The following is a 24,418-nucleotide window of genomic DNA, read 5'->3' on the forward strand; positions in this document are numbered from 1 at the left end:
CAATTTCATTTGTTCTCCGGAGTTCCTACAGTGCACATCAGGACGACTGACAGATCAGCACCTCAAGTATTCTTCTTCCTTCTAGGACCAACGGTTGAGGGCTCTTTGCTACATTGCACAGATTTCTCATCAGGACTCACAGTGACAGGCAAGCCTCCCGGCTTATCCCCCTTGTGCAACATTTAGGATTTTTGGATCAGAGTTAGGAACCTTGGACTGGGCTGACGAGTCGTAGTGGAATTATGGTGGTTGAGTCATGAGTTTACTCATGGGTGTGACCCATGTGGTAAACGCCTGGTGCCTTCAGAGGTCAGTGACACCTGGAAGGCTCCCAGCCTGCGACTGGAAAAAATTGACTGGAAATCAACCCCTTAGCCTGAATATAGCGGGATAAGAGGCCGGAAACAGTGTTTGAGATCTCAGGGGACAGAGTAATACAGGTAATCGATAGACCACCTGGATCTGCTAGCAATTGCTGCAAACCATTTAACAGAACTGGGAGACTGGAGCCTACACCCTCACAGAGGAATCTAGATCCAGGACCCAGTCCCCAACCAGAGTGAACGCTGAAGGAGAGACTCAGCACAAGCCCTCACACTCAAAGAGAGCACCCTCAGGGCAACAACCACCATCTATAGAGGTACAGATGGTATGGTAAGTAAAGTCCACTTGAACCCACAATAAGAAATAGAGTTGTACTCAGAGGACTTGCTTGAAGTCAGGATCACTGAAGGCTGAAGAGTTGCCCCTTGGATCATTAGGAAAGTCTATGGTGCTCCCAAGAGACTTGAGTATACTGTGCAGGCTAAAACCAAAAGGTAATAAACAGGCTTGGGCCGAATTGGGGCCGGAGGTTACAGTAGTAGAACTGGAAAGGAACCGGACAGGGACCGGAGGTAAAAGCAACAGAACCGGACTCGGACCGGAGATGACTTTAACAGAACCGGAGGCTTGGGACTGGGACGGAGACTTGAACCGGGCTGGGACCAGCGAGAGCAGCAACTTGTTCACAGGCTGGCAAAGGTGCAGACTGGAGTCTGAACACAGTGCAGGACTGCAGAGATAAAGCGGCTTGCAGAAATTCAGCAGACAGCAGCACAGGTTCAGGCAGTGGTCGAAGGTAGTACATAAACATTGATGAGTGAGCACACTCAGAGGTAATGAAAACATTGTTCTGACCATGTGCTAGTGGGCAGGTGCAGTCTGAAATAGGGTATTCTTGCAAGGGATAAGTGAAGGCGGGCATGTGAGCGCAGCAGAGAGGTAGAGACTGGATACTAGCGCTCACCTGATCAGAGTCCCTCGGGAATCTTGTGACAGCGCACTGGGATGGAGTAATCCACCTTGATAAAGAACACCGCCGGACAGGATAAGTATGACTAAGTCTCGGTTTTGTGACACCTTACTTTTTTCAATACCTGAACTGCCAGAGAGGACCGCTCACCAGCTGTTCACTGTGACTTCTTCATACACATCAGCACCCATCTCTGGCGCACAGGCATCACTCCTTTTTTCACCTCACTCAGACTTATTTAAATTCCTGACATGATCAATTCCTAACATGATCAATTTTCTCATACCAACAACTACCTTACTCTCATTGATTTCTTTGTAAATAAATTAACAGGAATACCTTATCTTAATACCATTCCTCAACTATGGCACACTAAGTGAACTCTGCACCTGGGACACAGTATCTCCGCTGACCTCATTAGATTCTGTATCGGGACAGATCCAACAGCAGATGCCGCTCATCTTATTTCTTCACCTCTTGGAGTGGGGTGGTATCCGGTCACACACTGTTCAGTGCCTGGGTGTCACGAAGTGCACAGCAGCCACCCTCTCCATACCATATGAGTGGGACTTGTTTTCGATACATACTATTTAGTGTTCCCGCTAGGAAGCGGGGAGGGCAGCGTGGCCGATGGGGGAGGGGGCGAGTCCTTGCGGAACCCTCCCAACGCGCCAAGCACTTCTGGAGGTGCTGGACTTCCCCCAAGCTCTCCCCTCATGGTGAATAATGCTGTGCGCATGCACACAATGTCTATTCACCTGGCGGTGATTGGTCACCGCAGCTTTTCCCACTAGCGGGTGGGGAAGGCTCAGGACAGGCAGTTTTAGCTGGGTGCCGCTAAAAGGGGAGGGGGGCGCATTTTGCCCTTTTAAAATCAGGCAGGGCACGGCACCCCGCTAAAACAGCCTAACGGGAACACTACTTTTGATTGCATTTTTTACAAAGGATAAATGATTTCAAAAGGTGTTGATATTAATATAAAGGATAATATATCTGAGTGTGTATATATATAAAGGAGCAGAGTACATGCGGCAATCAGGGGATACAATATGACACATAACACAAATCTTCCTGTGGTCAACGTTTCAATGGCTATGCATTTTTGTCGGTCCTGCTCGTTTATTATAGCATGTCTATGTTGATATGCTGATGCTGGCAACGGGGTAAAGTTATTTCTGACTTTAGGGAGTGCTGGACTATTGGATTGTGTGAAGCTTGGAATGAAACAAGTCACAGAAAAAAACTGTTGTGCTTTAGGAGTGACTGACTGCTGCTGCAGGGTCGAGGGGTGTGTTCTGATTGCTATCTCTTATTGGCTGTCTGAGACAGAGAGAGCCAACGTGCCCTCTTGCTTAGGGGCAGCCTAGAGAGGGGATGGAGTCATAGACTGAGCAGTATCACGTCTGAGCAGACAGAGAATGAGAGACAGCCTCCAATTAACCAATGAAGATACCCTGATGCAGATACAGTAGCACAGAAGGAGCCAGGGAAGGTATAGATATCAGGAATTTAAAAAAAACAAAAAACCATCAGAACACCATCAAATGATTTCCATTCAATGGTGGCAAACATTGGACAGCCACCATCAAATTGTAAAAAACACTACTCCGGCCACCAGTGCTCCCTTCTTCAGCATGATGTTCCCGCTCAGCCACGCGCCCTTGGTGAGTAGGAGGCACCTTCCATGGAAGTCAGTGCTGTTCTCGGACAGGGGCATCATGGCAAGGAAGCTCAACAGGAAGCCCAGGAAGACTAGTGCCCAAAGTCTACTACTGCAATCAGTGCGCTACCGGCCGCCGGGTAGAGGGGAGGGAGCTGCAGGCGGAGACTGCACATGGGTCCTCTCCTCTCTTAATATGCCCCTGCAATAATGGTTATATTGTATCCTCACAATAGGTTGAGTGCTCCGAAAAACGAGAGTAACTTTTCTTTTCTATTGTCTACTATGACTCTTCCTGAATGTCAGCGAGACTCCCTGAAATAGTGGTGATCTCTGGACTTCCTAAAGCAGGGGTGGGGAACCTTTTTTCCTGCCGAGGGCCATTTTGATATATATAACATTATTTGCAGGCCTGGTGTAGGCCATGCCCCCTCCGCGTGATGTCACATGGGGGGTGCCACAATCGCCGGTGATTACAGCAATGCCCGGAGTATCCTGAGGATGTTCCGGGGAGCTGTAAGGGCAGCGGTGTGACTGTCTGGTGTCCTAAGGACGCTCCTGGTGGCACTGCTGCATAGATTCTGGCTGCAGGGTGCCATTCTAGGCACCCTGCTAGCAAAATGAGGTTAGCAGAAAAAAAGCTCAGAAGGCCAGACCAAATGATACCGAGGGCCTTATAAGGCCCCCGGGGCAGGAGGTACCCCATCCCTGTCCTAAAGAGTCTAGCAATATCCCTGAGGGCTGGCTGGGTGTGCATAATGCAGTGATGATGTCATTAATCTCTGCTCACCATGGAGAAACACTGGTGAGAATAAGGAGGACAAGAACACTGATGGTTACCTGAGTGGCTGTGTATCCAAGGATGTGTGGTAAATTATCGGGAATGTGCAATGAATTGCATGAACCCTGTGGAAGGGAGAGTTAAAAAGGGTCATTTAAGATGTCAGATAATAGTAGAGTGCATCATATTTAACACTCATGTCTATGGAAAAACATCTTGTGTTAATAAATAGGTGTATATAATAATTATTAATCATACATATTATTTCTATTTGCTGAACTAAGTTACTGGTTTGGGGCACATTTACAGTTACATGCAAGTGAATTTTAGTCTTCAGTCCCGGATGCATAGGTGTTGCTTTCACAGTCTCACTGAAATGCTTTTTCAAAAATACAGTTTACAAAATACATTATCAAATATGATATATTCCCTATATATGCTGAATATGCAATAACGACTCAAATGTTATTCCAAAAAACTTCTGTAAATTAAATTTACACTGAGGTGTTTAGAGCGCTCATCAATTAGATTACCAGAGTATTACAGTCACAGTAGTCTGAGACCTGTATACAACATTCAGTATAAGTTCTCCAGCTGCAGGGGAACAAGTTGACATGATCTGTCCAGTGTCCATCGTGTACTGCCAGTGCTTTCTTTATAGGCTTCAACAGAACTTTATTTGCAGTGCCCATTGTGATGCATTAATCAAATGAAGCAATGACAGATATTCTATGGTCACATGAAAAAGCCTCAATGCGTAAAGCTGTAAAATATTAAATGCAGTGTTAACTGGTGTGAACTGCACCACTGATCTTTATGTGTCCTAAAAGTTAATACGTGTAAGCAGATCCTTATGATTTACACTACAGGTATTATTATGTATTAAATAGGTGTTTATCTCTCAATGGGTCACCTTAACATTTAAATATTGGTATGTGTTTACCACCAACCAATACAGCAGATAACACACAAGATGCAAAATGACGTATTTTTTTATTTGCAGCAAGATATCCGGGTGGATTTCCCATCAGATATTATTATTGCTAGCTTTTTATACAGTGGTGGCTAAATAAACTGATATGCGAGTCTGTAATCCACAGCTGAGGAGGCAGATTGAAGGTTTCAATCATGCAGTTTATCTTTGAAGAGCAGCCAGACAAGCCATTTCACCTTAGTATACTATTTCTAGGACAGTGAGGAACTGTTCCAGGTTAAAACAGATCCTGCCGCATTATCACCGGAGACAGAGTGTTGTTAATAAAGAAAAAAAAGAATGGGTTTTCTATTTTGAATGGGACTGGTAGTCGACAAGCTTTTGAAGCTCTCACATGCTTTGTAAGTTAAGCTCATCTGGTCTGTAAATGTGTTGCTTTCATGTGGTCAGCCCACGAGCCATACGTACTGCTGCACAATCACGCCACTGTACATCATCAGTGCGAGGATGCTTCGCATTTCCTCCTAGATTCAGCTTCAATGACTTCTGAGCAGCACGTTTGAAAAAAAGAACAACCGCCAAGCAAGTCAGCCATCTGACTCAAACCAGATGAGGCTCTATTATAGGTTAGACTGAAAATAATGACAATGTTAATACAATGAGACCCCAGGATATCCTGCAAAGGAGCGGATTTATCTGCACGATCTCTGAAATGGATAGCAGTAATTACAAACGCTGGGTTCACACTTGAAGACTACACACAACCCCCCAGACTGACAGTGTGTCACAACTGTGTTTTTGTTTTCCCCCTTCAGACAAGAAAAGTTTCTAAGTGAGCGGTGTTATATCAGCACATCTGTACTCAAGTGCCAACATATAAATGTATGTATCACAGGTCACAAATAGCATATGCTGGTCAATAATAGGAAACCATGCCATGTGCATGAGACTCAAATTACAACCCCAATGTTACACTGGTGTGTTGAGGATGATGGGGTTGATGTGTAACAACAACTGGAGTGTCTGATTTTTCTGGTCACAATCTATAATACAGGATGTAATTTTTCTACTGATAACAGGATTATATTACATGCGCAACAAATGGGAATCATAATGCATAAGTACAGCTTTTCTATACTATATATAGTGAAGTCTTCTAACAAAATAAAATTACATTTTGTGGATGGATAAGATGTGCACGTAGTGGCACTTGGGGATATATTTACTAAGCAGTGGATTGCAAATATCACTGCTTCTCCTTCTTTAATCAGCATGTACGTAAGTGCTGGGCACGCCCCCAAGAGTGAGGAAAAGGGGCGCTTCTTAAAGACAGACCCCCTTTTCTTATGGCCATGCCCCCTTTTTGGGCACACGCGTCCCGGACTGCCCTTTCTCTAGGTCCGGTGCCGGACCTAGAGTGAACACTACATTCAGATGCACTGATACATCTGCGTCGGCTGTGCTACAGGGCCGACCTGATACATCTGTGAACAATATCGTTCACAGATATATCAGGTGTAGATACCAGTTGATCCGCTACCGATATGTCGTTTGTCTGAACGATATATCTATTAGTGTGTACCCTACCCAGCATTAGTGTGGACCTGTTGCATCACACAATGGCAGCCATTTTATGCACAGTATCAACATGCACAAGAAAGTGCCTTATGCCCCAGTGATGTCACATCTTCCTACTAATTGTTAGGCTGGCTTCTAAAGAAATCTGGTTCTGCCCACAAAATGGCTATCTTCAAAGTTTCCAAACAAAAAGTGCACTTTAAGGCCTTTTACACACTGCAGTTTTTGTTTGTTAACAAATGCAAGTTAAAATGTTTGTCAAATGCAAAAAGGCAATGAATACTACTTGGACTAGTGGCTCCAAGAAACCTGTCTTCTTACTTCTTTAAACATGTGCAATTATGATTCTCCCCATGACCCAGTATTTAGTACTCCTATATATCATACAGATGTGTCCATCTAGCCTCAATAAGCCATGCAACGTGACATGCCTGGCGTGAGCGTGCCACAAGGTCCCATGCAACTCTATTAGCAGCGGGCATCCCTTTTTTTTTCTGTTGAAAATGCATCCAAGGAGCAATCAAATTAATTAACAGAGTCTCCTGGCGCGTCCTAGTCGCGTCCTACTCTCCCGAAATGCCCAGGAGACTCCCATGGTAGAGTAGACTAGCCTCCTGGATCCTAAGTGAAGTGGTCAGATTGGGAACTTGATTATGCAGTTTGCAGTGATTTGCACCATCGTGGACCTGCATCTGGCTGCACAATGCCCAAGCTTCCCAAACCTTCCACGTGGGAACCCTCTGAACCTGGAGCATTGAAAAGTGAGCACGAAAACTATGTTAAAATATGACATTCTGCTGGATATTTACTAGCATTGCTTCAAGTCAGCAGTAAAACAATAGAAACCAATTAGCAATTACAGTAGCTACCATCTGATTGCTTACTATGGTTTTGCGCAGTTTTGCACAATTCAGCAATGTTATCTAGCCCTTTCTTGGCTGCCATTTATTACCTGGCTGCCATGTTCTAAATTGTTACATACTGCTCTGTAATAACTTACATACTATACAAAAAATGGGCCCAATTGAAAATCATAACAGTAATGCCACTGCAAGGAACTTGGATTTATTTACTAACATTTCTTGCATATTTGCACTGCAGTCATATCACCCAATCAACAATTAGCTTTAATCTGTCTGATGCAAGTTAGACAATGAAACCAGATGCCTGATTGGCTGCTATAGTTTACTGCCATCTGCATGTCTGGGCACTGCTTTTACTGAGCCTGTATACAAAGCACAACGGAACATGAAAAAAGGCGCGGGCCCTGAATTGTAGCACTTCGTATACAGGTTCAGACTCAGTTGCACACAGATATACACTATGAGCAAACTAAGACGCAAAAAAATATGAGATATGGTAAGGTGTGACGTCAGTCGCAGGGCACCAAAGAGTTAAGCTTTCAGCCTCCCAGGATGCACTAGGTCCCCCTCCTATACCCCGCCCCCGGGCCAAGGCACCTCAGTTAGTTACCAAGCCATAGGCCGGAGGAGGAGAAGGAAGAGAGAGAACAAAGATCTGGACACATACAAGAATCACATTCTCACCAGAGGGAGACGGAAAACCGGTGACCAGAGCAAAGCCCATCTGCAGCACAGGTGCGACAGGGCGGGAGTCCTGTGGAACCCTATGGACTTCGTAGAAATAGAGATAACAAGGGTAAGTTCTTACCATATCTCATATTTTCTACTTCAGGGTCCATAGGGTATCCACAGGATACCTTGGGGATGTCCCAAAGCAGTATCCTTTAAGGGTGGGGACGCTCCTGTGCAGAAAGGAGAATCCGCCGCCCGAAGGAAGCATCCTGAGAGGCGAAGGTGTCAAACCTGTAATACCTCACGAAGGTATGGACAGAAGACCACGTAGCAGCCTTGCAGATCTGAACTGCCGAGGCACCACGTCGAGCTGCCCACGAAGGACCCACAGACCTAGTGGAATGAGCCTTCAGAGAAGGAGGGACCGGTAGGCCTTCATGAAGATAAGCTTCAGAAATAGCCATACGGATCCAGGCTGCCAAAGTTTGCTTTGAAGCAGGCCAACCCTTTTTACGGAAGCCAAAGAGGACAAACAAAGCGTCCGACTTCCTAAACGAAGAAGTGCGGTCAACATAAGTCCTTAAGGCCCGCACAACATCCAAAGAGGCCTCACCCACGGAAAGACCCGGTGAGTTAAAGGCCGGAACAACTATTTCCTCGTTAATATGAAACTGGGAAATAACTTTGGGAAGAAACTCGGGCCGAGTGCGGAGCACTGCCCTGTTCCCATAAAAAAACAAGAAAGGGGGTCTACAAGAAAGAGCCCCTAACTCAGAAACACGTCTGGCCGAAGCAATGGCCAGAAGGAAAACAGTCTTAGCTGTTAGCCATTTAAGATCCACTGAGCCCAGTGGTTCAAACGGCGGTCCTTGGAGAGCCCTCAGGACCACAGCCAAATCCCAAGGCGCCACAGGTGGAACAAAGGGCGGCTGAATGCGGAGAACACCCTGCATAAAGGTGCGCACATCCGGGATTGTAGCAATCCTACGGTGAAACCAGACAGATAGGGCCGAAACCTGTACCTTCAAAGAAGCAAGGCGAAGCCCATGATCTAGTCCCGCTTGCAGGAAGGCGAGAATCCGAGACAGACGAAACTCCCGCGGTGCATAACCTCTCGGTCGACACCACTGGAAGAACGTATGCCACACGCGATGGTATATCCTCGTGGAAGACGGTTTCCGAGCTCGTAACATGGTACGCACCACAGAGCTGGAAAACCCCCGGGACCTCAGCATGGCCGTCTCAACAGCCACGCCGTCAAAGACAGCCGAGTCAGGTCCGGGTGAAGGCAAGGACCCTGAGACAGAAGGTCCGGTCGTAGCGGCAACCGCAGAGGAATGTCCACGGACAGACCCTGAAGGTCTGAGAACCAGTGCCGTCTGGGCCACGCGGGAGCTATCAACAGGAGCGTCCCTCCTTCCTGTTTGAATTTCCGGATTACCCGTGGAAGAAGGGAGACCGGAGGGAACAGGTATGCGAACCGGAACGTCCACCGGACGGACAGAGCATCCACCAGAGACGCCCCTTCGTCTCTTGTGCGAGACCCGTACACCGGCAACTTGTTGTTGTGCCGGGACGCCATGAGGTCGATTTCTGGAAGACCCCACCTGTCCACCAGTAGTTGAAAAACGTCCGGGTGCAGGGACCATTCCCCCGGATGAACGTCCTGGCGACTTAGAAAGTCCGCCTCCCAATTGAGCACTCCCGGGATGAAGACCGCTGATATGGCCGGAAGATTGCGCTCCGCCCAAACCAGGATCCGAGAGACCTCTACGAGAGCCGCCCGACTGCGAGTTCCTCCTTGCCTGTTTATGTAGGCCACGGTGGTACCGTTGTCCGACTGGACCTGCACCGGGCGACCCTGGAGAAACCGCTGTGCCTGCTGGAGAGCATTGAAGACCGCACGGAGTTCCAAGATATTTATTGGAAGCTCCGCTTCTGTCGGCGTCCACCTGCCCTGGAACAAGTGTGGATCCGAAACTGCTCCCCAGCCCCGAAGACTGGCGTCCGTTGTCAACAGGACCCAATTTGGAACCCAGAACGGACGTCCCTTGTTGAGGTGGGTCGTCTGTAACCACCACGTAAGGGACAGGCGAACCTCCTGGGTGAGCACAATCGTCTGGGACTTCAGAGACTGAGTCAGCCCGTTCCACTTGGACAGGATCAGGTGCTGCAGAGGTCTGGAGTGAAACTGGGCGTATTCCACCATGTCGAACACCGACACCATGGAGCCCAGTAACTTCATCGCCGAGTGTAAGGACACCCGGCGGCTGTGCAGACAACTGCGCACCCTTGACTGTAAAGCAGAGATCTTGTCCTCCGTCACGAAGATCCTTTGCTGTCCCGAGTCCAATAAGGCTCCAAGATGCAGAATCCTCCGAGACGGGATTAGAGTGGACTTCTGCCAGTTGATTAGCCAGCCGTGCCGTTGCAGCAGTGCAATGGTCAGGTCCAAGTGGCGTAACAGGAGCTCTGGAGATCCTGCCACCAATAACAGGTCGTCCAAATACGGCAACATGCGGACTCTCTGCAGCCGCAGAGAAGCCGCCATGACCGCCATCACCTTGGTGAAAACACGTGGTGCTGTTGCCAGGCCAAAAGGTAACGCCCGAAACTGGAAGTGGTCGCTGCTGATTGCAAACCTGAGGAACTGTTGATGGCGCCAAAGAATAGGGACATGCAGGTAAGCGTCCTGTATGTCCAATGACACCAAGTAGTCCCCAGGTTCCAGCGCCAGAATGATGGACCGTAGGGTCTCCATCCGAAACTTCGGGACCCGCAAAGACTTGTTGAGTGCTTTGAGGTTGAGTATCGGACGATATGACCCATTGGGTTTCTGTACCAAAAATAGATTTGAATAGAAACCCTGGCCCCTCTGGGAGAATGGAACCGCCACTATAACTCCAGCCTGGAGCATAGTGTGCAATACCTTCCGCAGCTCCGTAGCCTTGTTCCGGTCTGATGGGAGACCCGTGGTGAAGAAGCGAGCCGGGGGTCTGTGCCGGAAGGAGAGGGCGTATCCGTGGGAAACCACCTCCAGAACCCAAGTGTCTGTCGTAGTGGTCGACCAACACTGGGCGAACTGTAGCAGGCGGCCTCCCACCCTGGGATCCCCCAAAGGGAGGCCCGGACCGTCAGGCCGCAGGCTTGTCATCTGGATTGGGGGCCGGACGTCTGGTACTCCATGCCTGCTTCCGGGGCTTGACCGATTTCTTAGGGCCAGCCTGTCGAGGAAACGACTGTGGTTTGGGCCTGCCCTGGGCCCTAGATGACCGAAAGGACGATGGTCCCGAACCAGAAGGAGCAGCGGCCGACGGGAGACAGGCAGATTTGGCTGCCGCCAGCGTGGCCACAATCTTATCCAGATCCGGACCGAAGAGAACTTCTCCGGTAAACGGCAACGCTTCCAGACCTTTCTTGGAATCTGCGTCCGCCTTCCAGGATCGCAGCCACAAGGTGCGACGAGCAGCTACCGCTGCTGAAGAAATTCTAGACACCAGAGTACTAATGTCTAGAGCCGCCTCGTTGATGTAGGTGGCCGAATCACGGAGATTGCCAATCAACTCCGCCTGATCGGCCGGACAGTCGGATTCAAAAGAAGCCTCTAATGAATCCGCCCAGCGCTCCATCGCTCTGGCAACCCAGCAAATGGCCATAGCCGGCCGTGCTGCCCCCCCTGCAAGGGAATAAGCGGACTTCAGGCAGATTTCTACCTTGCGGTCCGTAGCATCCTTAAGGGAGGACATGGATGGCATCGGCAATGTGGCACTACGGACAAGACGGGTCACGTGAGAATCCCTTAGATTTAGCCGCTGGGGGAACTTCGTCCTCAATCACCAAGGCTGTGCGGACCGCCCGAATAAGTCCAGGAATATATACTTTGGACTTAGCATCAGCGTCCTTAGTATGGAGAGGTTCCTGATCGTAAGGATCTAGAATCTCCCCATCATCAGACGTCCCTTCGTCATCCTCATAAGGAGCGGACAGAGACGCCACCGGCCTTTTATGAGACCGCATCACAGACTCCCCTTGCAACACATCCGACAAGTGCTGTACAGAACTTGTCAGGGAGTTAACCCACGCTGGCTCCTGAGAACCCGGGAGCGGGGAAATAGGGAGACTGTGGGGTACCACCAATTGTCGTGGGAACCCCTGCATGGGTGACGACACCACAGACTGCTGGGACAAACCCATCGGAGTAAACGCGGGCTGCGGAGCTAACTGGCCCACTAAAGCTGTTAACGCCTGAGCGAAACAAGCCCAGGGCGGCTCCTGTACCGGTGCTGTAACCGTAATAGGCCGCGCCATGGACAAACACTGCCGGCAAAGGCCCTCCGCGCTACCCTCCCCCTCCGCTAACGGTACTTTGCACGTGGTACACTGTAGCCGGAGGGGAAAATCACTTTCAGACATGATGGCACCACGTATGTGACCTCTCTCACCAATTAAGTATTAAATAGGCGAGAGACCACCCTGCAGCACCGCACCGCACCGCAAGGGCTTTAGCAGAAAGAACAGGGACAGTAATAAAGCTGACAGTTTAGAGAAGAAAAGATTACAGGCAGCAGCGCTAGCACAGTCACATACAATGCAGAAAAATAACAATTCCTGCACTAACAGCGCTGATCACTCAACTACACAGACACAGGGCCTGGTAGGACACAGCGCTGCATACACAGACCTGACCACAGCGGAGGAGAGGTATGCGGGGGGACCCAGACCACGATGCTTCCGTCCAGCGCTTCCAGCAGCGTTCACCATGCGTTCTGGAGAAGATGGCCGCCGAGGAGCAGAGAGGAGGCTGGCCTGGGGGAGGAGCGCTGCCACAGGACCAGTCGGCAGCATGCAGAGAGGGCTGTGTGCAGCGGGGGAGGCGCCGGCTGTGAGACAGGGAAGGCGCGCTCCCCTGGCATGCATTTAACCCCTGGGACGCCGCAGCGCTACCGCTCTGCTGCGGTCCGCTGTCCCAGGGGGTAGTGGAAGCGCAGGTTGGTCGCCTGGCTCCACGCTGCAGCCAGTCCCCAGGGAGCCCCCTGCCTGGGGACTTAGGACCATGTGATCAGCGGGGACCCACCGCGGGACCCCGCTGCTTACCTCTGTCCCCCTTGAATCCGGCCATGGTCCGGAGCATCTGGGGTCACCGCTAGCTGTGACCCCAGACGCCCACCAGCATCCCCGGATCAGTACCGGCGTTCTGGTACCGGCGGGGTGTAGGGAAGACAGCATGGACGTCAGGACTGACTGTCCATGCTGTTCATCCAGATGTGCAGCCACAGCTGCATGAAGAATAAGCTTCAGGGGCTCTTCTAGCCCCCACTCCAACAGGTGCACCCGACTCCGGCCGGGCACCAAACTAAACTGAGGTGCCTTGGCCCGGGGGCGGGGTATAGGAGGGGGACCTAGTGCATCCTGGGAGGCTGAAAGCTTAACTCTTTGGTGCCCTGCGACTGACGTCACACCTATACCCCAAGGTATCCTGTGGATACCCTATGGACCCTGAAGTAGAAATAAGGAAAAAGCTCCCGAATCGCGCCAGGGGGCAGATTTACAAAATCTTCTAAAGCAGGCAAGTGGTGGTGTTGCCTATAGCATCCGATCAGATTATGTGTATCATTGCATTAGAGAAATGTTAGAATCTGATTGGCTGCTATGGGCAACACCACCACTTGTCTCTTTTAGAACCTGTGTCTCGCACCATATGGCGCAAAAGGATTAGGGTTATGAGGATAGATCTGTATTTCCAGTTGCACTGCATGAAAGGTAACTGGGTCTGCACTAAATGTGCAAACGTTATATAATATTGCTGTATAAAACATTCTCACCTTCTCTTTGTTTAGTTGGAAAGGTGGCTGATGCGCAAACCACATGTAGCAACATAATATTGAATACAAAGGAAAAATGTAAACCATTTCAGTCTGTTCCCTAGGCAAGTACCTAGTTTGTCTGTTTTGTAAATACAGTACATCCGCAAACAGGAGTATTACTCCCTCTAATAGGGGAAACTCTACCATGTTATCATAGATGCTTGAAACTAGGTGCTCTTTACTTTATTTTCTCGATTTCACAAAAATTTCTAAAAGGCAATTATTGATGATTTCAATAAAGCTAAATAATCGCTGAGTATATGTCATAGAATAGTTATAACATACGTGCACCTTTTCCTCTGTTTCTATATACTGATCTTGTAGACATGAGCATTATTTTTTCACTCTTTCTGTCGTACTTGAGTGTAACATCAAAAATCTTTCCATAGTATTATCTAGTCACTGCCAGTCATTAGCGATTTAGTTTAGCACTTCATGCCAGCTCAGCTGATTACACCCTACCAGCTTAATCAGCGTCCATCACTTGTGCCCTACAGCAGTCTTAAAGATACTTTACTAAGGACATTCAAGGCCACAGGTACGTGCTGTGTAAATTATTGTATAATTATGCTAACACTGGGATTACATCCACATTTGATGGTTTCGTCAAGAAAAAGGAGTTTTAGAAGAAAAATAATAAATAAATGGCATTGGAATCTGCACAAGGATTAATTTCTCTCAAGGACGTGAATCCCAGCGGGGAACCAAACTTCATAAGCGGATAACGTATGAAGGAAGGATGATAGATTGTGCCTGCATCCACCTGTTCGCTAGCAGGACACACAAAGGTTGTGAGACAGCGAGAACATGACATTCATCAGCCATAACATTAAAACCACTGATAGGTGAAGTGAATAACACTGATTATCTCATTACAATGGCACCTGCCAAGGGAGTATGATATTAGGCAGTAAGTGAACACTCAGATCTTGAAGTTGATGAGTTGGAAGGAGAAAAAATATGAGATATGGTAAGAACTTATCCTTGTTATCTCTATTTCTACGAAGTCCATAGTGTTCCACAGGATACCTTGGGGTATAGGTGATGACGTCAGGCATCAGGCACCACAGAGTTAAAGTTTTCAGCCTCAGGCACTCAGTTACATCACAAGCCATAGGAGGTGAAAAGAGAGAGAAGAAAGTCTGGAACACACAAGAAATCACATTTTCACCAGAAGGAGATGGAAAAACCGGCGACCAGAGTCAAGCCCATCTGCAGTACTAGTGCGATAGGGCGGGAGTCCTGTGGAACCCTATGGACTTCATAGAAATAGAGATAACAAGGGTAAGTTCTTACCATCTCTCATATTTTCTACTTCAGGGTCCATTCGGTATCCACAGGATACCTTGGGGATGTCCCAAAGCAGTATCGTTTAAGGGTGGGGATGCTCCTGTGCTGAAAGGAGAATCCGCCGCCCGAAGGAAGCATCCAGAGAGGCGAAGGTATCAAATGCATAATACCTTACGAAAGTATGGACAGATGACCACGTCGCTGCGTTACACAGCTGAACCGCTGAGGCACCACGTCGAGCTGCCCACGAAGGACCCACAGACCTAGTGGAATGAGCCCTAACTGAAGATGGAACAGGAAGTCCTTCATGAACATAAGCTTCAGAAATAACCATGCAAATCCATCCTGCCAACGTTTGCTTAGTGGCAGGCCAACCCTTCTTCCGGAAGCCATAAAGGACAAACAAAAAGAGTCCGACTTCCTAAAAGAAGCGGTGCGGTAAAAAAAGTTTTAAGGACCACACCACATCCAAAGTGGCCTCACCAAATGAGAGGTCCGGTGAATTACATGCCGGCACAATAATTTCCTCGTTGATGTGGAAACTAGATACCACCTTTGGAAGAAACCCAGAACGAGTGCGAAGCACAGCCCTGTTTCTATGAAAAATGAGAAATGGAGGCCGACATGAGAGAGCCCTCAATTCTGAAACCTTTCTGGCCGAAGCAATGGCCAGAAGGAATACAGGGCCTGAATCAGACCCGGTCGCAAGCGCTGAGCGCTCGCAACCTGGTCGATGTTTGCCCACTGGGCATGCGCACGACGGAGCCGGCTCCGTCGTCCGCATGCGCGAGACCCAGCTAGCGACGGGTGCTCCGTCGCTCCGGGTCTCGCGCCAAAGGGGGCGCGAGCTGTCGATGGTGATTGACAGCTTGCCCCGTTTAGTAGGCAGGCAGGGGAGGTGGCTGGCCAAATGGAGGCATTCCCGAAGGAACGCCTGCCGTTTGTGGGCGGCCCCACTGACATCACCAGTGATGTCAGTGGGAGAGCTTCCGGCTCTATTAGAGCCAGAAGCTCTCTGGGGCTTGTGGCCACAAGACCCTACCACAAGTGTCTCGTCGCAAGCCCGATGGTCAGGACCATCAACCTGGCCGCTCGCAATAGCTGTGGGTGGTCACCCACAGCTATGCGAGCGGCCAGGAGGCCGACCAACAAAATAAATAAAACGCCCTGATTCAGAGCGAGCGCTCGTTAAGAGCGTCAGTCTCTGAATCAGGCCCACAGTCTTAAATGTAAGCCATTTCAAATCCACTGAGCCCAGTGGTTCAAATGGCGGTCCTTTGAGAGCCCTAAGGACCACAGCCAGATCCCAAGGGAGGCTGAATATGGAGTACACCTTGCATAAAGGAGCGGACATCAGGAAGAGAAGCAATCCTACAATGGAACCAAACTGACAGGGCCGAAACCTGCACCTTCAGAGAAGCAAAGCGAAGACTGTGATCTAAGCCCACCTGTAGGAAAGCCAACACTCTGGATATCCGGAAAACCTGAGGAGCATAGCCTCTAGGGAGACACCACTGAAAGAAAGTGTGCCACACTCGATGGTAAATTCTTGCAGATGAAGGCTTTCGAGCTCTTAGCATGGTGTTAACCACAGAGCTGGAAAAAACCCTGGACCTTAAGAGGGCAGTCTCAACAGCCACGCCGTCAAAGACAGACGACCCAGGTCCGGGTGATGGCAAGGACCTTGAGACAAGGGGTCCGGATGTTGAGGCAACAGCATCGAGCGTCCACTTTACAAGTGGTTCCTCTGTATGAGCGTATTCGTAATGCAATCACTGCACCGGCACAGTGCGGCTTTAGCGCATGCGCACTAGCAAAACATCGCTCGTTATGCGTAAATATCCGCTTTGCTAAAATCTCTGAATAAGGTCCGCAATTCACCAGCGTTAATTACTTCATGCTGAATAAAACTAGGAAAATATATTTACCAGCACAACAAATTTGCAGGATTTTCCCTATTCATTTAGGAAATGTGCTTGAATTTTGCACCACCCCAGAGCTGCAGACAAGGCTGTGCCTACATGTTATACTATGTTGGTGGAGGGCATTTTCAAGGAGATCCCAAGCAGTGTAAGAAAACTCACAAAACTGCCACATGTAATTAATCGGAATTGAGACATTACCTATACTTTCCTTATACACATTAGCCAGAGAAGAACAGATTAGCATTTTAGGAGGAAAAAACATTAGACTTGATTAAGAAGAGTGATACTAAAAGGTTAGACATCGATGTAGAATTACATTTGCACAGTGCATGTCAAGATTTTCCATACTTAAAGGTGAACTAGTTTAACAGACATGAACATTAGTTATGAAGAGTAAGATAAAAGGATGCTGCTTGAACAAAATGTAAATAGAACCAATTCAGCATAGGACATGGCAGGGACACATAAGGAAGGGGGTTATGTATGGGATGGCGGCCCTCGGGATCCCGACGCCAGTATCCTGACAGGGTTAGGATGCCAACACCTGTCGGTTGGTATCCTAACCCTCCCCAGTGCCTGAAGCTAACCTCCCCTCTAGTGCATAAACCTAACCTCCCTCTCCCCGCACCCTAAACCTAACCCTCCCCCCTTAGTCCCTAACCCTACCCCTAGTGCCTAACCCTATCCCCAACGCTAAGCCTCCCCCTAACCCCACTACTTAACTTTGGGATTCCAACACTGGGATTCTGAAAGGTGCCCAGATTCCAGCGCCGGCATTCTGAACGCAGCAATTCCTGCGGTCGGGATTATGACCGAATCCCATAAGGAGGATGGAGAGTGGACAAACGTGAGACATAAGGTAAAGAATACAACTTGTGAGGGCTTACATTTTAAAGGTAAGGGATAATAAGGTAAATAGTAGCCAGTGGGACAATAGGTATAGTGGGAGCAGCTGAGGCATGGAGGGTGATATAGCGAAGCAGGCGCCAAGAGTGAAGAAGATAGTCTTCAAGGCAGGACCTTTGCTATTCCTGATGATGTGCAAGCTGAGAAGTCCAGGCGAGCATTTGAGAGGCAGCCTCACAGTGACAAGTTATAAGAGACGCTATGATGCTAATTTAGAGATGGCTAGTACACCAGTGGGCATCACTGGTGTTCCCAGCACCTCACTCGTCTCTGGAAAACCTAGCAATGCAACAAATCCATAAGCCAGCTAGGGGGAGTTGTCTTGCTCTGCGGACCGATCTAGGCTGGAGTAACGGTCAATGTAAAGGTGAATGAAAGGAGGGCAATGACCTCAATAATCACACAAAGACAGGCTACAGGTGTGGAAACTGTGTAGAAGGCACCTAGGATCGCAAGTGGTGCCAGAGGGCAAAGCAGGCTCAGAGAGGACAAACCTGTGGGGGGGGGCAAGCTGACCATCAACCATCTAACTGGGTCAACAGTATCGAAGTGAGCTTGCGGCGAGGGAATTAAAATGATGTGCAAACAAGACAGAGCGGAGAAGGTGTGAGCAAAGTCTTGATAGACACAAATTTCAGCTATATTGGGATGGAGTAAGGAAATGTGGAGCTGGAGCCCTTCAGAGACGGAAACAAAATAGTAGATTAAAATAACTTCAAAGTTTAAAGACATGAGGGAAGAAAGAGCAATCAAACTACTAATGACATGTGATGCACTCAAGCGGTTCTGCTGTATCTCACTGACGAGCTTGGTAGTAATCCAGTTGCAAATCTTACAGGGGTATTCAATATGGGTGCGATAACATCGTTTTTGCGTTAATATCGGAGGTATGACGTCATTATCGCAGGTTTTACTTTTACACCGTATTCAATTTCAAAGACTTATCGCAGTTTTGAAAAGTCTTTGATAAAAAACGGGGATAACTTTTCACCATTGAATAGGTGTCAAAAAAAGTGCAGAATTGGGGTTTAGGGGTGGTGCAGGCTTAAAAAAAATAGCCTGCACCCCTGGGACTGACATTTAAATAAGAACTGTGTCAAAACAACTTAATTAATTTCAAAATTGGGGTGAAAAAAAAAAAAACTGGGAAAAAAATTGTTAGGGACATCAAAATATGCTAGTACCCATTTTCATGTACCCCAAATTTGATGGAACCACTTAAAAAAACGAAAAAAATAACCTAAGTGCTCTTCTGCATCACTTCTTCAATGTCGGAAAAAAAACACCAGCTGCGGCTATTTAAATCTCCGACTTTCAATTAAAGGCTAAAACGGGGGTACCCATAGTGATCCCCCATGTTTTTACTACTTTAGGGGGGTCTTACAATTTTTTTAAGGAAAAATTTGTAACTTTACGCAAATCCAACTTCGGAGTTTCCCGTTTTCGTTAATTTTATATTGAATACGGGTATAAGCTGGAGCGCGCCCGATACTTTAACGCAGGTAAAAACTCCGATATGAAACGTTAACTTCGACAGTGAAGTTAACGTTTCATATTGAATACCCCTCTTAGTCTCAACTGACAATCTTGGTAGTAATTCAGGAATGAATCTTCGTATTGACTGAAAATCTCCATAGTGATACTGGTACAAATGTGTTTATTAACTGACAAACTTGGTAGTGATCCCAATATGACTTTTAGGATCAGTTCATTGTAATCTTGGAGAAGTTGCTTGATATCTCAGACATCACCTGTAGATCGTAAGCTTGATTGGTTGGAAAAACTGCCTGGAATTCTGTTTACAGCGTGTATAAAATTGTTGCGAGTTTACATAAGTCAATTTGCACAAGTAGCATCTGTTACATTTGAACACGTGCTGAGGACATTTACAGGGTTAATTCAATTAGCCACAATAAAACGTTAAGATAACGTGTGTTACCTTAACGCAACTATCGCCCGTTAATGTCACTTTTCTCCTGTACGCGCTCTCCCGTTTAACGCCCAATTCAATTTAAAAAGTTGTCTTCCGGCATTCGGGCGATAATTCTTGTAGGTATTACACACGTTAAGTGTAGGTGAAAATGGGGAAATCAGCCTGTACCCCAAAACAATGCAAACTAATAACAGTATAGAAGTCTGTTAGTGGCCCAAAGCAAAGTGTGTCAAATGTCTGTTATAAGCATTTTAATAGTGAAAACAATTATAGAAAGCAAGTCATTTTCAGCAAATTAAAAGCTGTGGTAGAATTAGGGGTGCGTAAAAACCCATTATTACCTGCTCAAAGGGTCCCAAAAAGACACATTAACTCCTATGCAGAATTAGCACACACTAACAGGGTGGCTAATTGAATAGGGCGGAAAAAAAAAAATTTAACGCTCTAGAAAGTGATAAATTGGAGACTGATAAACTACCAGCCACTCAGCTCCTAACTGTCATGTTACAGGCTGTACTTGAAAAATAGCAGTTAGGAGTCGATTGGTTGTTAGTTTATCACTTTTCAATTTATCACTTTCCAGAGCTTAGTACATCTGCCCCATGTTCACTAAGGCAGAAACCAAGATCCTCACTAAAATATATATATTCTAGATATTTAGCTTTGGGTGCGTTTTATGTAGTGAAGCAATTATTATTTGCACTACATTATTACATTACTATTTTTAAATATGGCACATTATTCTGAGACCATGGATTTTAATTAGCACAATAACACCCATTCATTGTCGCACAGGGTCACAGCGTATATATCTCAAAGCAGATAGTGTCTGGACAACCAATGGATTTTGGGAATAACTACAGTAAAGCTGGGTATACACTGAGCGATGAGTACCCAAGCCTATGTCGGGCCGACATATCGGATCATGGGTACATATCAGAACGTGGTAATGAACAACAAAACTTCATTACCTGCGACGGGGCCACTTGCAATATTGTCCGGTTGGACGTGCAGTAGGGCCGACCGGACAATGTTGAAAGTGTCCACGGGAGCGCGCAAATTGGCCATACACACTGAGCGATGTGGTCTATATGTTGTTCAGATTCGGCCGGAAACTACATATCGTGCCGACATCGTTCCAGTGTGTGCCCGGCTTAAGAACGATTTTAATGGGTAAATATCTCATTTCTTTAACCCATTGTTTTTCAAATCACGGCGCCCTAGAGTATTGGCATTGTTTCCACGACACCCCTGGGCCAAAAGTTTCTTATTGAGAAATTCAGGAAAAATGACATTACGTAAATTGTGGTTATATGTCACCCTTAGGTTCAGTTATGTGGTGGTGTGGAACCACTGCTTTAACTGCAAAATGGCTAAATAAAGGCCTAAACATTGACACCACTTCCCAATAGAAGAAGTTGCAAATGATTCTGATCTCCAAAACCTTTTTCCTAACACTTTATGATATGTCACTCTATCCTCAGAACACAATATATTATATAAGGGGACATTACTATTTACTTAGCCAGATATACCTACCTGTTTCCACGGCTGACTGATTGGTGCCTATTATCAGCACCAATACTCTCTCAATAGATGTCCACACATGAAAAATATAAAAAAGTGACTTTAACTAGTGCGCCCATCATTTATATTCAGAGAGTCAGCACGAGAGTTCTCACACTCCATAAAAGTTGCCCTATGTCTCCTGCATTGTTTTATTTTCAGTGCCTAACACTAAAATAAACTTATCCCTCAAATGATGATGATGTACAGATGTGTCCTCATACACCTAGCCTAAATACGCCATATGGCGTGAAAGGTGTGGCATACCGTCTTTTTCCTTAAATGTAACATTTTACTCGAATTGCAGATGCAGCGAAAAGTTACAGAGGAAGCACAGCACAACTTGGCGTGAGAAAAAGTTGCAGCCGATGCATCGTAGCACTTTGTATACAGAATCATTCACAGACCGATGCACAAATATCGCACATCAAACTGATCAGTGTAATCTAGCGAAGTGGTTGTGTCGCTTCCAGTTGTTTTATTCGTGCCAATATGAAAAACATTTTGAGCGAAAAAGACTGTCGGCACGTCTGGTCCCCCAGAACATGGTGGGCTGAGAGGGGCTGTTTGGCACAACTGAAAACACAGTGTATAAGGAAACATCTGTAGGTGAATGAAATCTTACATGTAACACTAACCTTATGGCTACAGTGTGAGGTTCATCAGCAATATTCTCACAGTGACTGACTGGAAAGACAATAAAAGCAGTTAATGAAATTTCATTAAGCTGGGATCACTACGTACAAGTGAGGATGTTTAGTAAAGTGTTCTAGATTTACTTCCCATAGATTCAGAATAAGTAATTCTGTCTGAAGACATGTCCTTATGTTCAAAAATTGCATATTTTGTGTTTTGTTTTGTACAAATCAAGCTGACAAAATATGGGCTGATGCTGCGGCTCGGCCCAAGCAAAGAGATCACTGTCCAATCTGCAAACACGTCAGTAGCCAAACTGGATGAGTTCCAGATGTTTGGTTCTTGGTTCAATCAGATTAAATAGGAGTGGCGGGAAGCAAGGGCGGATTATTTATTACAGCTCTGGGCAGTAAAATATAAATGGTCACTGCTCCAGGGGAAGGACTGCGTACCCAGGGCCTGATTCAGCAAGGATCGCTCATGCAATCGTGGCAGCTAGCGCATATGCAGTTTTGCTGCAAAATTATGAAAATGACTGATCGCAATGCCTCCGCAGCACAACATAAAGACGCCCACTTCCATTTACTCACATCCGTAATACCTTGCAAGTCTGTGTAAACATCGCTACCATCGAGTACCATCGGACCCTCACGCACAATTAAGGCAGATCAGACCTCACTCAGGAACTACTAAACTTCCTGCAAGGAGTGAGTGCTCAGGCTGCGTATGGGTTCGCATGGGATAATTTAGGCACGCCCCTGTAGCGGCGTTCCAACGCACTGACACACCTGCGTTCGCTCGACACACCCCCCCGTCACCACCCACAAACGGCATTTCCTGTCAATCACCTTCCGATGGGTCTGCGTACACACTGCAATCCCGATCGCAGTGTCTGGTTCGCGCACTGCAACTTATACGCAAATCGCGAATATTCAAGAATAAAAGTAAATGAACTGAGCTAGATGTGTCTATATAGCTGCTCAGTTAAAAAACATCAAGTATGGAAAGGGAAAACGAGCGCTTTTTAAAACTAAATCGGGGAAAACAAAAATGTTAACGGACAAACAAACGAACAACCATGAAACATTGAAACCATATGTTAAAGCTCTTTTAGGAGAAAATTGATGGCAGGTCCAAGCAAGCGTGCAGTGGTATATTGGATCCAATGCGACCTAGCTGTCCCTACCTTTGTCTGTAGCTTCTAGTGCTGGCAGCGTGTTGTGTTGCCTGCACTGCACGGGAAGCAGCACGGGAAGCAGCACGAGGTAGAAGTGGGGTAGCGGTGGTTGTGAGCAGCGGCACAGGGTGACGTCAGCGGATCGGGGAGATCGTCAAGCTGTACACAACACGCTGCCAGCACTAGAAGCTACAGACAAAGGTAGGGACAGCTAGGTCGCATTGGATCCAATATACCACTACATGCTTGCTTGGACCTGCCATCAATTTTCTCCTAAAAGAGCTTAAACATATGGTTTCAGTGTTTCATGGTTGTTTGTTTGACCGTTAACTTTTTGGTTTTCCCCGATTTAGTTTTAAAAAGCGCAGATCGCGAATATGTCCGACTGTGTGCATCTTAGCACTTGCGTCCCCAGTACTGTATGCAGCAACATTGCTTCAGATGTTCCTACCCTCAAGCTGTCACATTTACAGCGAGGAGGTACATGAAGCCTTATTAGGGCCAAAGGTTGGAAGATAATAGTGGTCATCTTCAGTCTGCATTCTCCAACATGTCTAAGAGTAATCTAATTTCCAATTGCCAGATATCAATGGTGATATTGCAGCGTGTCCATCATAAGTGCTATTTGTACATTCAGTAATTACATATATTAAATGAACTTTCCTATTTTAGACAATGAATTTGCTCTTTAAGATGGCCTACAGGCAGAACAACAAACTAACAGGAATATTATTTATATTAAAGGTTTAGAGCTGCTGAAGGAGAAAGCAGGATATTTAGGTAAATACATTTTTAAGAAATATTTTACATTGATTTTTACCATTTTCAAATCAGCAACATACTATATGATGCTGCAGACTGCAAGGATCGTATTAAATACAAACCACATAAAGCGACGCTATTGAAACGGAAGGCAGGAGTGATACTTCTCAAACAAATTATGATTTCAAACATGTGATTACATTCATTGATTAAACAATTGCATGGCTGCCAACTGTCCATGGCTTAGAGATTTGTATCTGGAAATGTCTCTAGTGTTCAATAATGACAATCTACACAATAAAATTCCCGTTTTTTTTTATACTGAATGCAACTCACTAGTCATTCTTATACTCCAGATGTTACAAGTATTAAATGGGATCACTGGAAATGCAAATATATATTATAACCAAGCTTAGTAATATACCATGATGAGAATTGTTGTCCTTACCTTACTACCTAATGTATTATGCAATTTGAACTGAGCTGGGCTGGTACTGCAAAGTAAAATTCCTCCAGTTTTAATTGTTTTTGCATTTATAAAGTTGGGTTTTTTTTGTATATCCATCAAATATATTAC

At 46.7% G+C, this 24,418-nt stretch overlaps 1 protein-coding gene across 13 annotated transcripts in view; it reads right to left on the minus strand.

The window, feature by feature from the left end:
• QTMAN (queuosine-tRNA mannosyltransferase) overlaps positions 1 to 24,418 on the minus strand; it is a 326,625-nt gene that overhangs the window by 212,226 nt on the left and 89,981 nt on the right. For 10 of the 13 annotated variants that reach the window (XM_088474929.1, XM_088474928.1, XM_088474924.1 and 7 more), the window contains exon 3: positions 3,795 to 3,860. The exons of the other annotated variants lie outside the window; for them this stretch is intronic. In XM_088474929.1, the coding sequence (XP_088331055.1) occupies positions 3,795 to 3,860 (66 nt within the window). The remainder of the gene's footprint in view (positions 1 to 3,794; positions 3,861 to 24,418) is intronic. 13 annotated transcript variants of the gene reach the window in all.

The sequence above is a fragment of the Taudactylus pleione genome, unplaced genomic scaffold (genome assembly GCF_031769625.1).
Source record: "Taudactylus pleione unplaced genomic scaffold, aTauple2 ptg000156l, whole genome shotgun sequence".
Taxonomy (NCBI): domain Eukaryota; kingdom Metazoa; phylum Chordata; class Amphibia; order Anura; family Myobatrachidae; genus Taudactylus; species Taudactylus pleione.